This window comes from Primulina eburnea, chromosome 15, assembly GCF_022965805.1.
Source record: "Primulina eburnea isolate SZY01 chromosome 15, ASM2296580v1, whole genome shotgun sequence".
Taxonomy (NCBI): domain Eukaryota; kingdom Viridiplantae; phylum Streptophyta; class Magnoliopsida; order Lamiales; family Gesneriaceae; genus Primulina; species Primulina eburnea.
In genome coordinates, this window is record NC_133115.1 from 30008970 (window position 1) to 30023593 (window position 14624).

A 14624-nucleotide genomic window follows, 5' to 3' on the forward strand; every position below is an offset into this window, starting at 1 on the left:
GAACTCGACTACGAATTATTGAATTTAATTAATTAACATATTATTGAATTTAATTAATTAACATGCAAATTTTACTTCTTTTTTTTTAAAAGAATTATTTCAAACACAAAGTTGGACTGAATTTTATAGCTCAATCATACAATTCGTATTTAAAAGATGCTTTATTTTATTTTTTCCATTTTTATAAATAAATATATAAATTCGTGATAGTTATGTAATGTGTTAATACACACGCGTAACATGTATATCTCAGTTACTTGTATATTAAATAATATTTCGAGTGAAGACTTATAACTCAGAAAAAGCTCAAATTTCACTCAAAAATATGTTTAGATACATATATGGATTTGGCTCGAATTCGATAATTCACCAAACAAATAAATCAACCCCCAAAACTCGCAAGTTGGATTGATTTGTTTGGATATGTAGCCTAAGACCTCAAGTCGTGTTTCAATGGTATAACTTAGCCAGCTTTGTGCCCACACCCCCACACACAAACACCAACTCACACATCACCACTCCACTAGTATGGAGTGTCCAAATAATGAATTCTTGGAGAGAGAGGAAAAAAAGACAGTGAGAACAAGAAAGCGATCGATTACATGTCAATGGAGGTTATATGCACCTTTCTTTGTTGCCTATATTTATGATTAAGCCACTCCCCCCATTTCTCTTGCATTACACACTCATTCCTCTCGTAACTAGGAAAAATCTAGCTGCCCACGAATTGGTCTTTTGCCTTGCTGAATAAGTCGTCATTTCTCGACTCCCAACCATGGTGAGAGTTGTAGATTTTCTTGAAAAGCCCTCTTTGAAAATGGGTTTTGAGTTTTAAGCTAATTTATTTGTTGTCCCATTCAAGCAGGGGGAAAACATGGAGACAGGGTACGACATTCTAACCCCATCGAAAGTCAACAATGGGAAAGGAGGATTCAGAGCAGCTTCCTTCGTTTTCGGTACCAAGCTTAGTTTTTTTTTTGTTGATGAGTATTTTCTTGCACAAATGGTCAGTGAGAACTACGTATTAGGGCAGGATTTGATGTCTTGTTCTTGTGTTTGTATGCAGTTTTGGCGGCATTGGACAATATGGGTTTTGTTGCCAATTTAGTGAGCTTGGTTCTCTACTTCTCGTACAAGATGCACTTTGATCTGTCTAGTGCTGCAAACGCTCTCACAAATCTCATGGGATCAGCTTTCTTGTTGTCAATTATTGGTGGTTTGATCTCAGATACTTACATTAGCAGATTCAAGACTTGCCTAATCTTCGGCTCTCTTGAAGTGTTGGTAAATCTAATTATATTGAAATGTCCCTGTCTTGAATCTGTTTGTGAATTTTTTTGGGATAATTCAAGAATCATTGAATAAATTACGAGGAAATATTTAGTTTGCTTGGCTATAATTTGGGAACGATAATCGCCACGCGGTCCTCTATATAGGCTACAGTACTATTTCTAAAAATTGAGGTATACCATTTTCACCGGTTATGATTTAGATGCTACTAAGTTTGGTCTTACGCACTATTTTATCTTTTTTCACATCGAAGGGATAATATCAATGTCATGACATCGATATTTGCCATTTGGTGAGAAAACATTCCATCTGGTTTAAAGTTTTTGAAATGTACGAATTCTTGAATTCTTGCTTGATGTGACTCATGAGCTATTATGCATATCAACCCCTTTATTCTTGTTCTTTATCTGTTAGGCTCTATCAATGATGACAATTCAGGCTCATGATGATAATTTACTACCAAAACCTTGCGGAAAGTCAAGTTGCATTCAAGGTGGAATTGCTGTCTATTTCTACGCGTCGTTGTGTATCTTGGCGTTAGGTATTGGTGGGGTAAAGGGTTCTCTTCCAGCACTTGGTGCTGACCAATTCGATGCTAAAAACCCGAAAGAAGCCAAGGGTCTTGCTAGCTATTTCAACTGGCTCTTGCTTAGTTCTGTTGTTGGTTCGTCAATTGGTGTTACTGTCATTGTTTGGTTTGCCACTAATAAGAACAATCAGAATTGGTGGAAAGGATTTCTTACTTGTGCTATTGGTTCTTCAGTCGGATTTATCTTTCTCGCGTTTGGGAAACCGTTCTACCGCCTTCAAGTCCCGCGAGAAAGCCCTCTTGTAAGAATTATACAGGTACAAATATATGCATTGCTTTCACCTTGTTTCATGCTAAATAAGCATCTTATCTAGCATTATTTATTTATGTACACTCGCTCCACTATTATTTGACATAATTTATGTTAGATAAGAGTTATGATTACTATTTCAACTTTTCTTTTGTGTGCAGGCTGTAGTTGTGGCAATAAAAAATCGTGGGTTGTCACTTCCATTGGGAACTAGTGAACTATATGAGATCAACGAGAAAGATTCAGACCCAACAGCTCAAAAAATTGTTCATACCAATCAATTTAGGTAGTCTTATAATCTGATATGAGTATGCTTCCTATGTCTGACTCGTGTCAAGTAGATATAGTTCATTCTCTTACCTAAGCTGAATTTGAATCCCTTCTCAAATATAGATTTGTCTCCTTGATCATTAAAACATGGAATTATGAATTTTGTTTGAAAAACCAAACTGGATTAGGAATATAATATGCTACCAACATATACATGCTGATCATGCCCACTTTCTTTATTATATCTTTACATAATGCTAACTGTAGGTGGCTGGACAAAGCAGCGATTCTCCATCGAAACGCTGAGCCCTCCCCTTGGAAAGTTTGCACAATAACACAAGTGGAAGAAGTAAAAATCTTAATTAGAATGCTGCCAATTATTGCTAGTACAATCCTGCTTAACACATGCATGGCACAGCTACAAACATTCTCAGTTCAACAAGGCTACCGAATGGATCCCCATCTTGGTTCTTTCCAAGTTCCAGCCGCTTCAATCCCCATCATCCCCTTACTCTTTATGATCATCCTTATTCCAATCTACGACCGTCTTTTTGTCCCCTTTATTCGTAATTTCACAAAGCATCCATCTGGAATCACACAGCTTCAAAGAATAGGTGTTGGCCTAGTTCTCTCGGCTCTGTCCATGGCCATCGCCGCAGTTATAGAAGTTAAGAGGAGAAATCAATCTTTGAATAATCCGTTGAAGCCCATTAGTCTTTTTTGGTTGGCATTTCAATACGGGATATTCGGTATTGCTGATATGTTTACTTTAGTGGGATCGCTTGAATTTTTCTACAAAGAAGCTCCTGCTGGCATGAGGTCACTCTCAACCTCTTTCACGTATATATCACAATCTTTTGGGTATTTCTTGAGCAGTGTTTTCGTGAGTGCTATAAATTCAGTTACGAAAAGAATCTCGCCAAGCAAACAAGGTTGGTTGTATGGACAAGATTTGGACAAGAACAATTTGAATTTGTTCTTTTGGTTCTTGGCAATCTTGAGCGGGCTCAACTTTATCTGCTTTCTGTATTTCGCAACATGGTACGAATACAAAAACAATGACGCAAATGTAGTCGATAAGAATGCTGTTCCAACTTCCCAGTCCATCAATCCTCTCTTCAAGGCAGTGGCGGAACAGGATCCGTTGAAGGCTGTAAATGGTGGCTCCGCCGTTGAGCTAACGAATGGGAAAGATTGATATAGTATATTTACATGAAAACAGGACATGAAACTTAAATGGTATTTCGTAAAGTTATAGTCTTGATGGCCTTTCCAATTATTATTATTAATTTATTTGTGGGTTTTTGTGTGCTGTGATTTTTTATGATCTTATATTGGCTTGAATTGATACTTAGATGTACTCACAGTAATGTTGTAAAAAATGTTTTGGGGGAATGAAGATTTACTCTACAAGATATAGATATAGAAAATATGAATGGATTTTGATTGTTCTGTGGATTGCATCAGTTCTTTTTTGGTAGTCTTATTCTATCGATGAGTCCATTGTTCACGATGATGGCCCGAGAAAAGACTCGGGCACATTGAAGCGTCCTCTGAATATCTACTTTCGAATGATTTTATAATGCTCGTATAGTCTTATTCCTTTTCAACCCACCCAACACTATGAATTTTGTTGTGGGGACCGACTTAATGAAGGGAAAATCTTCGCAAGGGTCGGTCGCGAGTTCAAGGACGATGTTGAATCATAATTTCAATACTTGCGGTCGAGGCAAATTCTATCACTTTTAGTAGTGTGTATTTTGAGTTGTAATATGTTTAGTTATGTGTGTGTGTATATATATATATATATATATATATATATATATATCTATATAAATATACCAATTGACACTTTGTCTTCCTTTTATGTAATTAGTTAATTATTATTAATCAATTATTATTAGTCAATTGACTAATTATTATTTATTACTCTTTCACTCACTTTCATGGCATGACTACAAATAATATCAAAATATTTGTTCAACAACTAATGATTCGAATCAATATGTAATAATATTATTTATAAAATGAATTGGTTTTGTGAAAATACCTTACAAATAATAGTAATAGTGTTATACATTCTTTTATTAAAATAAATAATACAAAAAATTATGCTAATAGAGGTTTCGAACTTATTTTTACAATTTATGTATTAATTATATTTTTCATAATCTTAGTTTTTTACAAAAAATACAAAAAAATTTATAGGTTTCGAACTTACTTTTACAATTTATGTATTACTTATATTTTTCATAATCTTTGTTTTTACAAATAATACAAAAAAAATTACATTTAACAAAACATAAAATAAGAAATTATAAATTTATATGTCGAGGTTTAATCTATATCTATATCTATATACAAATCTATATATATGAATGTGAAATGTGAATTTACATAAATATCATTATCTTCATTTAATAATAATAATAATTTACATAAATATTCTTACCTTCATTTAATAATAATCATTAATAAATGTTTTTTTCCCATATATTCTTTTAATAATAATCATTTCATTAATACATTTTTATTTTTATATTTAAAATTAATTACTTTGATATTTACATTGACATCAAATTCACAGAAAATCACTATCATAAATACATGTTTATTTTTTGTTTGTTTTTCATCTATTCATTTAATAATAATCATTAATATATTTTTATTTTTAAATTTAAAATTAATTACTTTAATATTTACATTGACATCAAATTCACATAAAAGCACTATCATAAATACATATTTATTTTTTTGTTTTTTTCATCTATTAATTTAATAATAATCATTAATATATTTTTATTTTTAAATTTAAAATTATTTACTTTAATATTTAACGTCAAATTCACATAAAATCACTATGATAATGTTATAAATTTAAATAAATTGTTAATATTACGAACATTAAAATAATAATGGGAAAACAAATAGAGATGAGTGTGATTGAATAAAATTAAATTATTAATAAATATTAACGTCATATAAAACATTTTTTTCCTATTTAGAAGGTAGATATATATAGATTACTTATATATTAACAAAAATATGTGATTGAGAGAAAATATTTGTATGTAAGTGATTTCATTGCAAACATTTAAGTTATTTAATCAATTTTCAATATAATGATATATGATGCTAAATACATATTACTAAATAATATATTATCTATTAATTAATCTATTAAATATATGACTTTCATTTGTGAGCTTACTATGATATTATTTTTTTGTTTTACAATTTGTCATGTTAATGGTGTTATTTAAGTCATTTTTTATCTTAGTTTAATAAGATCATTAATAGTGTATTTAACTCAATCAAACTAATTATTATTTTAATTTAATTTTAAATTTAATTTTTATTAGTTAAATTTATATATTGCCGTCAAATAATAATATGAAGATAAAGGGAGATAAGTCGTACTGAATAAAAATAAATTATTAATAAATTTTAATGTCATACAAAATTTCTTTCTGTCGTTTAAAATAAAAATATTTTCAAACTCTTTATGTGTCAATAGAGATATGTGATTGAGAGAAATGTTTGTCTGTAAGTGATTTCAAACACTGTTTTTAAGTTATTTAGTCAATTTTTTTATAAATGCTGCTAAATAAATATTACTAAATAATATGCTCCATTTGATTATTTTGTGTTCTTGCAATGAGAGGAGTTTTTTTACCCTGGCGTTACATGTTTGATTGTTATATGTCATTTGTATTGATCATGTAATTGTGTTTGAATTGTTTATGTGATTTGTTTGTTTGCACAAAGAAAAGAGAAACAAAATCAAATATCCAACAAAAATGTTTATTTTTCAATTTTTTATTGTTGAGATATTTTTTAAATTTTTAAACACATAATGCATGTTCTGTTTGCTCAGATTACTTAGTTTGAAATGACTTACAAAATACTAAAAAAATTGAAATATTTATTCGTTTTTACCTTATGTATCAGAATATCAAGAGATAATATTTTTTATTTATTGGGGCAAATATATTTCCAAACTTCTGTCTATAAATCAATATTTAATTTTTTTACGATATTATTATATTCTCTAATCAATTTTTTTTTACTTAGATTGATAGAAGGCATTTTAATTTGAGTTTTTATGTTCTTGCTTATATTATTTTTGTAATATTATTTATTATGAAAATAATAGGTGAACTACAAAATTTGGTCGGTCTAAGAGTCCTCTGATGAACGACAAATATGGATAAATTATTAAAATATATAATATCCAATAGATTTTTGGAATGCGATTTTGTTCTAATTCATGATTATGCATTATTCTAAATTTTAATTATATCACAAGTTAACGCATGTTTTGTTGTTGCTAGATATATTTTGTCAATAGTATAATATTTTTCTATGGTTTAAGAAAAATTGTGTGACTTTGTATTATATTTTTACGGCTCCTTTTCTAAATGGTTTTATTATGATTTCAAGTCACCATTTTTCATTTGTGTTTTTTTTAAAGAAGTGGAATGAATATCTATAAGACGATGACATTAATAAGGCTTCTTCTCTTTATTTGAAAAAAATATTGGAAAATTTATACAAATTGTGAATAATATGAGTTAATATTTAATTGGAGAGTGATTTATGCTTTTTATTGCTCGTATATACTTCAATTTCTTTGTTATTATACTAAATAAATTATTTTTAAACTTTGAGCTATCATTTGTTTTTTCTTATCGAGGTTCTTTGCGTTATGATTTTTTTATACGTTTTGGTTAGTATTGTTGGCGGCAATTGGTTAGTTTATATAAAAATAAGTATGAGAGTATATCAATCAAAGCAACATATTCTGGGTCTTCTGTTGTACGAAGAGAATAATAAATGATTTATGTGAATTATATAATTTCTTGGTTTTTCATACATATAGTCTACGAAATGCGTCAAATTTCGAACAAAAAAGTTAAAACAAACATAGTGGATGAAAAAAAAGAGACATGTTGCACCATAGTGGTCGAACCATGGTGCTTGAGCTACTATGCGGTTTAAAAGATTTGAGTTGCACCATTACTACTAGCTATAGCTTTTGGTAAAACGGCAAGCGCTCGGTCCTACAATTGGTATCAGAGCCAAGATCACGGGTTCGATTTTCATTAATTGCAAGGAGTTCAATTATTGGGAGGAATATTGTTGGGTGCAATAATTGACCCTGCTTGGTAAAGCGGCCGAACCGTGGTGTTTGAGGAGATGTGAGGTTTAAAAGATTTGATTTGCACAATTACTACTAGCTATAGTTTTTGATAAAACGGCAAGCGCTCGGTCCTACATATTATGTCCTAATTTCTGTATGATATAATTCAAGCACATTTTTTTTATAGATATTTGAAATTAGGTCCAACTAAGTAACATGAAACATATACATATATATTAAATCATATTTAAAGCAAAATGTTAAGATCAAGAATGATTCAGATTTAAATTTCAACGAATCACAATGAAGAAGAAATTTAAGAATTGTATGTGTACGTTAAGTGTTATGTAATGATTATGTTGCTACTTCATGGTTGTGCGACATATGTATGTCATATAAAATGTTAATATTTTTCAATAAAATAGTTTTTCAAAAAAAAAATTCTTCATTCAGAAAAAGAAATACATGAAAAACAAATTGTGCATAATTCTCATTCTATTTATAATGGTATGAGAACAATTCTAAAACTTTATTAACACAATATAATAGATCAATTCTGTGCATTTTATTGAGACATTAACCCAGTTTCACTTTATTTCCTCCAATATTATCTCGATATATTTCGAGGTGACTACGAGATTGTTTTTGTCTCTTTTTTAGTCAAAGTGTCTAACCAGCTAATTCATAACATATATGACTATCATAAAATGCTCATGAAATCTAAGTGGTTATATTATCAGATGAGATATTGAATAAGACAAATACTTTGACATATATTTGAATGATATCTCATATGCATATCTTAATTACATTATTCGTATCTCTTCTCAATATTTTTAAAATACAATAATTAATTTTGTATATCGTTCCACAAGATATAAAATATTATAAAACAAAATATAAACTCGATATAAGAAAATTTGTTTTGTTTCAATGAATAATATAATATTATGTTCTAAACGCAACAAATGATATTGAAACTATATCATCCTCATGACATGATGCACGCAATCATTATTTCAAAGCTTCCAAAAAATGACGATCAAGATGACTTTCTTGAATTGTGTCAAATTAAATGAGAACACAATTCTAGGATATAGCCATTTGAAGAGATTTCAAGTATTTTTCTCACAGTGATTGAGAAATAATTGTTAAAAATTTGTTAACCTTATAGCTATATGTAGTAATATCGATACTAAATATATAAAAATGATATCACAAATATCACAATATTTGAAGAATGTGCAACACTATTCATTGGTTATGTTGTTGAAATATATATATGTTAGACATACTTTTAGTCACAAGTGAAAACTTATCACGAGTAAAAGCATTTTTTCTTAGGAGTTATAGTTGATGATTTTCAAAAACTGAAAAATCATTTAACAACAAAAAAATATTCGGAAAAATAAGATTATCAGATAGAAACAATGTAGAAAACCGAAAAAATGTCGTGATAAAGAAGCAAATTATGAGCATGTCAGATCCCGGATAAAGATTGTAAATAACATAAAAGATGTTAAAGATGATCAGATACTTGCTGAGCATACCAAAATAGTTATATGCATATTATAACAAACTACGACAAAGAGTTTTTGAGTTGTCAAAATCAACCAAGAAGCATATTGGAAAGTGTGTCGAGTGGATAAGATAATTTCTCTGATTCATATACCGTCTATGGTCATGATTTTTTTATTTTATATGGCTTGGTTTGTTTCAGTTGAGAAATATTATTAGCCATGTTTTAATTCAAATAAATATTATCAAAATTTCGTACATATATTTTCAGTAGTTTAGGTTTTTACGTGCAACGCACGTGCATTTTTCTAGTATATATAAATATACCACTTTCATTTGTGAATTTCCTTATATGTCCTTGTTCATTTATTTAGTTTAAGCTAGCAAATAAATTAATAGGTTATCTTAAAGGTTTTTTTTGTAATTCATTGTCCATCTTAAATGAATTTGGACATTAATACACATTCCTCTTTCTTCCCTAATTTTTATGCCAAAAAAATTATTTATATAAATTTTCTTGTTAGTTTAAGTTAGCAAATTAAATTAATAAGTTTTTTTAAGAGTTTTTTGTAATTCATTGTCCATCTTAAATGGATTTGGACATTAATACACATTTTTATTTATTTTTTAAATTTTATGCTAGAAAAATTATTTATTTACATTTCTTAGTAAATTTTTTAACAAGTTTATTTTTAAATATGAACAAAGTTTAAGTTAGCAAATAAATTAATAGGTTATCTTAAAGGTTTTTTTTGTTTAAGTTAGCAAATAAATTAATAGGTTATCTTAAAGGTTTTTTTTTTTTGTAATTCATTGTCCATTTTAAATAAATTTGGACATTATACACATTCTTTTTTCTTCCTTAACTTTTATGTCAAAAAAATTATTTATTTAAATTTTCTTGTTAATTTTTGTCAGAAAATTAAATTATTAGATTTTTTAAGAGTTTTTGTAATTTATTGTCCATCTTAAATAGATTTGGACATTAATACACATTCCTATTTCTTTTTAAATTTTATGCCAGAAAAATTATTTATTTACATTTCTTAGTAAATTTTTAACAAGTTTATTTTTAAATATGAACAAATAAATTAATAGTTTATCTTAAAAGGTTTTTTTTTTGTAATTAATTATCCATCTTAAATGAATTTGGACATTAATACACATTCATCTTTCTTCCCTAACTTTCATGCCAAAAAAATTATTTATTTAAATTTTCTTGTTAATTTAAGTTAGCAAATTAAATTAATAGGTTTTTTTAAGAGTTTTTTTGTAATTCATTGTCCATCTTTAATGGATTTGGACATTAATACACATTCCTATTTTTTTTTTTAAAATTTTATGCGAGAAAAATTATTTATTTACATTTCTTAGTAAATTTTTTAACAAGTGTATTTTTAAATATGAACTAATAAATTAATAGGTTATTTTAAAGGTTTTTTTTTTGTAATTAATTATTTATCTTAAATGAATTTGGACATTAATACACATTCATCTTTCTTCCCTAACTTTTATGCCAAAAAAAATATTTATTTAAATTTTCTTGTTAATTTAATTTAAGTGAGAAAATTAATTAATGGGTTTTTTTAAGAGTTTTTTGTAATTCATTGTCCATCTTAAATGGATTTGGACATTAATAAACATTCCTATTTATTTTTTAAATTTTATGTCAAAAAAATATTTATTTACATTTCTTAGTAAATTTTTGAACAAGTTTATTTTTAAATATGAACAAATAAATTAATAGGTTATCTTAAAGGTTTTTTTTGTAATTAATTATTCATCTTAAATGAATTTGAATATTAATACACATTCCTCTTTCTTCCTTAACTTTTATGCCAAAAAAATATTTATTTAAATTTGTGTGTTAATTTAAGTTAGCAAATTAAATTAATAGATTTTTTTAAGAGTTTTTTGTAATTCATTGTCCATCTTAAATGGATTTGGACATTAATACACATTCCTATTTTTTTTTTAAATTTTATGCCAGAAAAATTATTTATTTACATCTCTTAGTAAATTTTTTAACAAGTTTATTTTTAAATATGAACTAATAATATCATATATTATATAGATATTGAAATATGATAAAAGATTTCTAACATCTAACATACATATATGTCACTTTCAATTATGTTTTCCCCTATGTACCCTTATATTTCTAGATTTTGCAATTTGGATTCATGGAGGATTATTTTTTTCGCTGCTTACTACCATTTGATAGATATATGTGCCCATTTATTTCCTCCTCATTTATTTTCTTCCTACGTTTCTTCTTTTCCTATTACTGCTTCACCATGGTCATTACTGTTGATGGGTTATTTCATCCACCTTCCAGTAAACTCACTGATTTCTATCGCTTGCAATTTGTTTATGTCGATGTGATCCTCGATTTCTCTCTGTTATTTTGGTTTTACTTCTTCTACTTTTCATGGCACAGGATAGACGGCCGGCTGTCATCTCGGGATTTGTCACAAGGTATGTGTTTCGCTCTCCTCATTTTTCTCATGCTTGCTTTGTTGATGCCCCTTTGCATCTTCCGAGTTCCTGTATTATCCTAACGTTATTTTCCCTCTTAGCTATGTGTGTTATCTTAAAGAGTTTCATGTAATAATTTTAATTTGGCAGCGACATTGCTCAATTTCGGCGTATTGGTGGTGCCGGTTTATCTACTTCCGACGGTTAGCTGCTCTATTATTTTCACCATGTTTATTTGCATCGATTGGATTGTTTCCCCCTTTGATCTGTTTATATTTTTTATCGCATGTGTTGCTGTCGTTCAATGATATAATTCCATCATACATCACATATTGTGTCCGTTCCTTTGGCGTGTTCTCCTATTTGTAAGTAATCTGTTGTTGTTTTCATCGTGCCTTTATTTTACTTGGATTTTTTTTCTCGGTTTTCCTATGTTTATTTTTTCGCACCTGAAATACATGGGTTTTTTCCCCAATTGCATTTCTTTTTAAAATTCAGACAATGAAAGAGATATTGCTGGTATCAGTGTCTTGCCAATGGTTATTTCATGTCAATTTTGTGGCGCACATAGATTCCTTTGTGAAGCTCCATCTTCTTGTTGCGCATGTGGTGAGATTAGATTGACATCTCCTATTACTCAGATTGCATTGCTGGAATTATTCAAGGACCCATCGTCTCCCTTGGCTATTTTATTCCGCCGTAAAGTACGATTGTACAACAATGTTTTTTCTTTCACTTCATTTGGGGTTAGGCTTGACAAGGAATTGGCTTCTCTTCAACGTGGGGTATACACATTTCGTGCGCCTGGCTAGATTTTCCATTCATTGCCACCACTTATACCTAATTCGGATGGTGCAAGGTATTTCCAACTTTATTTTTGGGACAACGATAATGAGTTGGAAAATAGGATGTTCGTTTTCCCGGACACTTATGTTGACAGAGAACTCATAGTTTTGCTGATGGACATAATGAAAGTAAGCCCTTATGCACAACTTCTAAAGAGGATAAATCACTATTCTTCAATCATAAATTTAAGATTGCATATTTCCAAAAATGTTCCCGTTGACCAGAGATGTTATGACAGCCCATCCGCTGATCAAGTTGCGGCTATTTGGGTCGAAGGCAATGATGATGCTAACATTCCACATAACAGGGACATAGTTGCTTGTGGTCGTGATGGTCAAACCCATCAAATACAACATTATTATGGTTATTATGATTCCTTGCAATATCCGTTTTTTTCCCGTATGGGCACAATGGGTGGCAGCAGAATATTCTGAAGGTAAAAAATGGGTATGCCCATGTTGACGTGCATGGGAGTGTGCTACCACTTGCAGATGTTAATTCCTTCGATCGTATTATTGCTGGTGAAAGTCGTGGTGCGTTTTTAATCTTTACCTCATACTCAATTTTTGTAATTATTTCTTGCAATTTCCCCCAAACAAACAAGATAATGTTCGCCTGCATATATTTATATTTTTGTCATGCAACTAATTTGTGTGTATTTTATTTGTTTCATGCAATTGTTCGTGGAAAAAATGATAGGATGGTTTCTTGTAGGGAGTACTATTGTTACATGTTTCAAATTCATGGGCCATGGCAGCAACACTTCGTTAATATTGTATGGTGGTCGATTATTGCAGCAGTTTGTTGTCGATATGTACATTAAACTAGAAACAACGAGATTAGATTACTACAGAAGGCACCAAAGTGAGATAAGGTCCGAATTGTACCGGGTGTGGTTGACAGTGTAGCCAATGGTGAATCACGTGGGAGTGAGGTCAAGCAACGCGTTGTTTTACCAGCATCTTTCATAGGAGGTCAAAGAGATATGCGACGTCGATATCTTGATGCAATTGCATTGGTTCAGAAATTTGGAAAACCCGACTTGTTTATTACGATGACTTGCAATCCAGATTGGAAAGAGATTCGAGAAAATTTATTTGAAGGTCAGCTTGCTCGTGATCGTCCACATTTGGTCTCTCGAGTGTTTCGTGCAAAATTACTTAATCTTAAGGGCCGGATTTTTAAAAAGTCTATATATTTGGCCCAATTGTTGCTTATGTTTATGTTATCGAGTTCCAGAAACGAGGTCTACCTTATTGTCATATGATTATTATCCTGCAATCTAATTATAAGATTAACTCGCCTGAAAAGTTCGACTTTTACGTTGTTGCTGAGCTTCCAGATAAAGATGTTTTTCCTCAATTGTTTGGTTTGGTCTCACGACATATGATTCCTGGACCTTGTGGCACGTTAAATTTAAAATACCCATTTATGGTTAATGGAAAATGCAAAAACCATTATCCTCGCTCTTTTTTAGAACATTATGTTCAACGATATGATTGTTACCCTATATATGCACAGGAGGAGAAACGATGGTCGCTCTGTTGAGGTTCGGAATTGTACAATGAATTCTCAATGGGTTGTTCCTTATAATCCTTATCTACTCTATCGCTATGATTTTCATATCAATGTTGAAATTTGTTTTGGGCTAACGGCTGTAAAATATTTATACAAATATATTTACAAGGGCCATGACAAAATAAGTGTTCATTTATCACCACATAGTTCTAACTCATTTGTAGATGAAATACGAGCATTTCAGGATGCTCGCTTGGTGTCTGCTCCAGAATCAGTGTGGCACATTTTTGAATTTGATCTGAATGAAATCTCTCATCCACTTATCAATTTGCATCTACATTTACTGGACAAGCACATGATCATCTTCTCAAATTACCAGAACTTGGGCAATGTTTTGGCATCCGAATGTGTCTCCAAAACTACGTTGACTGAATTTTTCAAGACTTGTTCGTACATTGTGGAAGCAACAAAGTTCTTATATTCTTAATTCCCAGAGCATTTTGTTTGGGATCGACCAACTAGAACTTGGAAACCAAGGAAATAAAGACAGGTTATCGGACGTGTTAACTCGGCAAATCCGGCAGAAGGTGAAAGGTATTATCATCGTTTATTACTTCTTCATGTTCGAGGCCCTAAGTACTACTTTGATTTGCTCACTGTTCGTGGAATATTTTGTTTCACTTTCAAGGAAGCAGCACAACGTAGGGGGCTATTAGAAAGTG

At 30.0% G+C, this 14624-nt stretch overlaps 1 protein-coding gene and 1 long non-coding RNA gene across 4 annotated transcripts; both read left to right on the top strand.

Moving 5' to 3' along the window:
* Positions 1 to 509: 509 nt before the first annotated feature.
* LOC140814136 (protein NRT1/ PTR FAMILY 4.5-like) lies at positions 510 to 3794 on the top strand. Of its 2 annotated transcripts, none has more exons than XM_073173013.1 (6): positions 510 to 778; positions 863 to 956; positions 1067 to 1284; positions 1705 to 2136; positions 2291 to 2415; positions 2667 to 3794. In XM_073173013.1, exons 1-6 carry the CDS (start codon positions 776 to 778, stop codon positions 3595 to 3597), a joined length of 1803 nt encoding a protein of 600 aa, XP_073029114.1. In that variant the 5' UTR covers positions 510 to 775; the 3' UTR covers positions 3598 to 3794. The 2 variants fall into 2 exon arrangements, with proteins under 2 accessions (XP_073029114.1, XP_073029115.1); XM_073173014.1 differs by having other exon boundaries at positions 511 to 778; positions 866 to 956.
* A 7893-nt stretch (positions 3795 to 11687) lies between these two features.
* LOC140814787 (uncharacterized) lies at positions 11688 to 13006 on the top strand. 2 transcript variants are annotated; one of them, XR_012114162.1, is made up of 3 exons: positions 11791 to 11903; positions 12037 to 12512; positions 12609 to 13006. It is a non-coding gene; the product is annotated as an uncharacterized lncRNA (long non-coding RNA). The 2 variants fall into 2 exon arrangements; XR_012114161.1 differs by lacking the exons at positions 11791 to 11903; positions 12609 to 13006 and adding an exon at positions 11688 to 11741 and having other exon boundaries at positions 12037 to 12305.
* The last annotated feature ends 1618 nt before the right edge of the window (positions 13007 to 14624 follow it).

Bases quoted from the DNA above. Each gene is read 5' to 3' on its own strand.
- LOC140814136 (XM_073173013.1), top strand. The intron at 1,285-1,704 runs GTAAATCTAATT...TTTATCTGTTAG, and splicing joins TCGGCTCTCTTGAAGTGTTG to GCTCTATCAATGATGACAAT. The intron at 2,416-2,666 runs GTAGTCTTATAA...TGCTAACTGTAG, and splicing joins GTTCATACCAATCAATTTAG to GTGGCTGGACAAAGCAGCGA.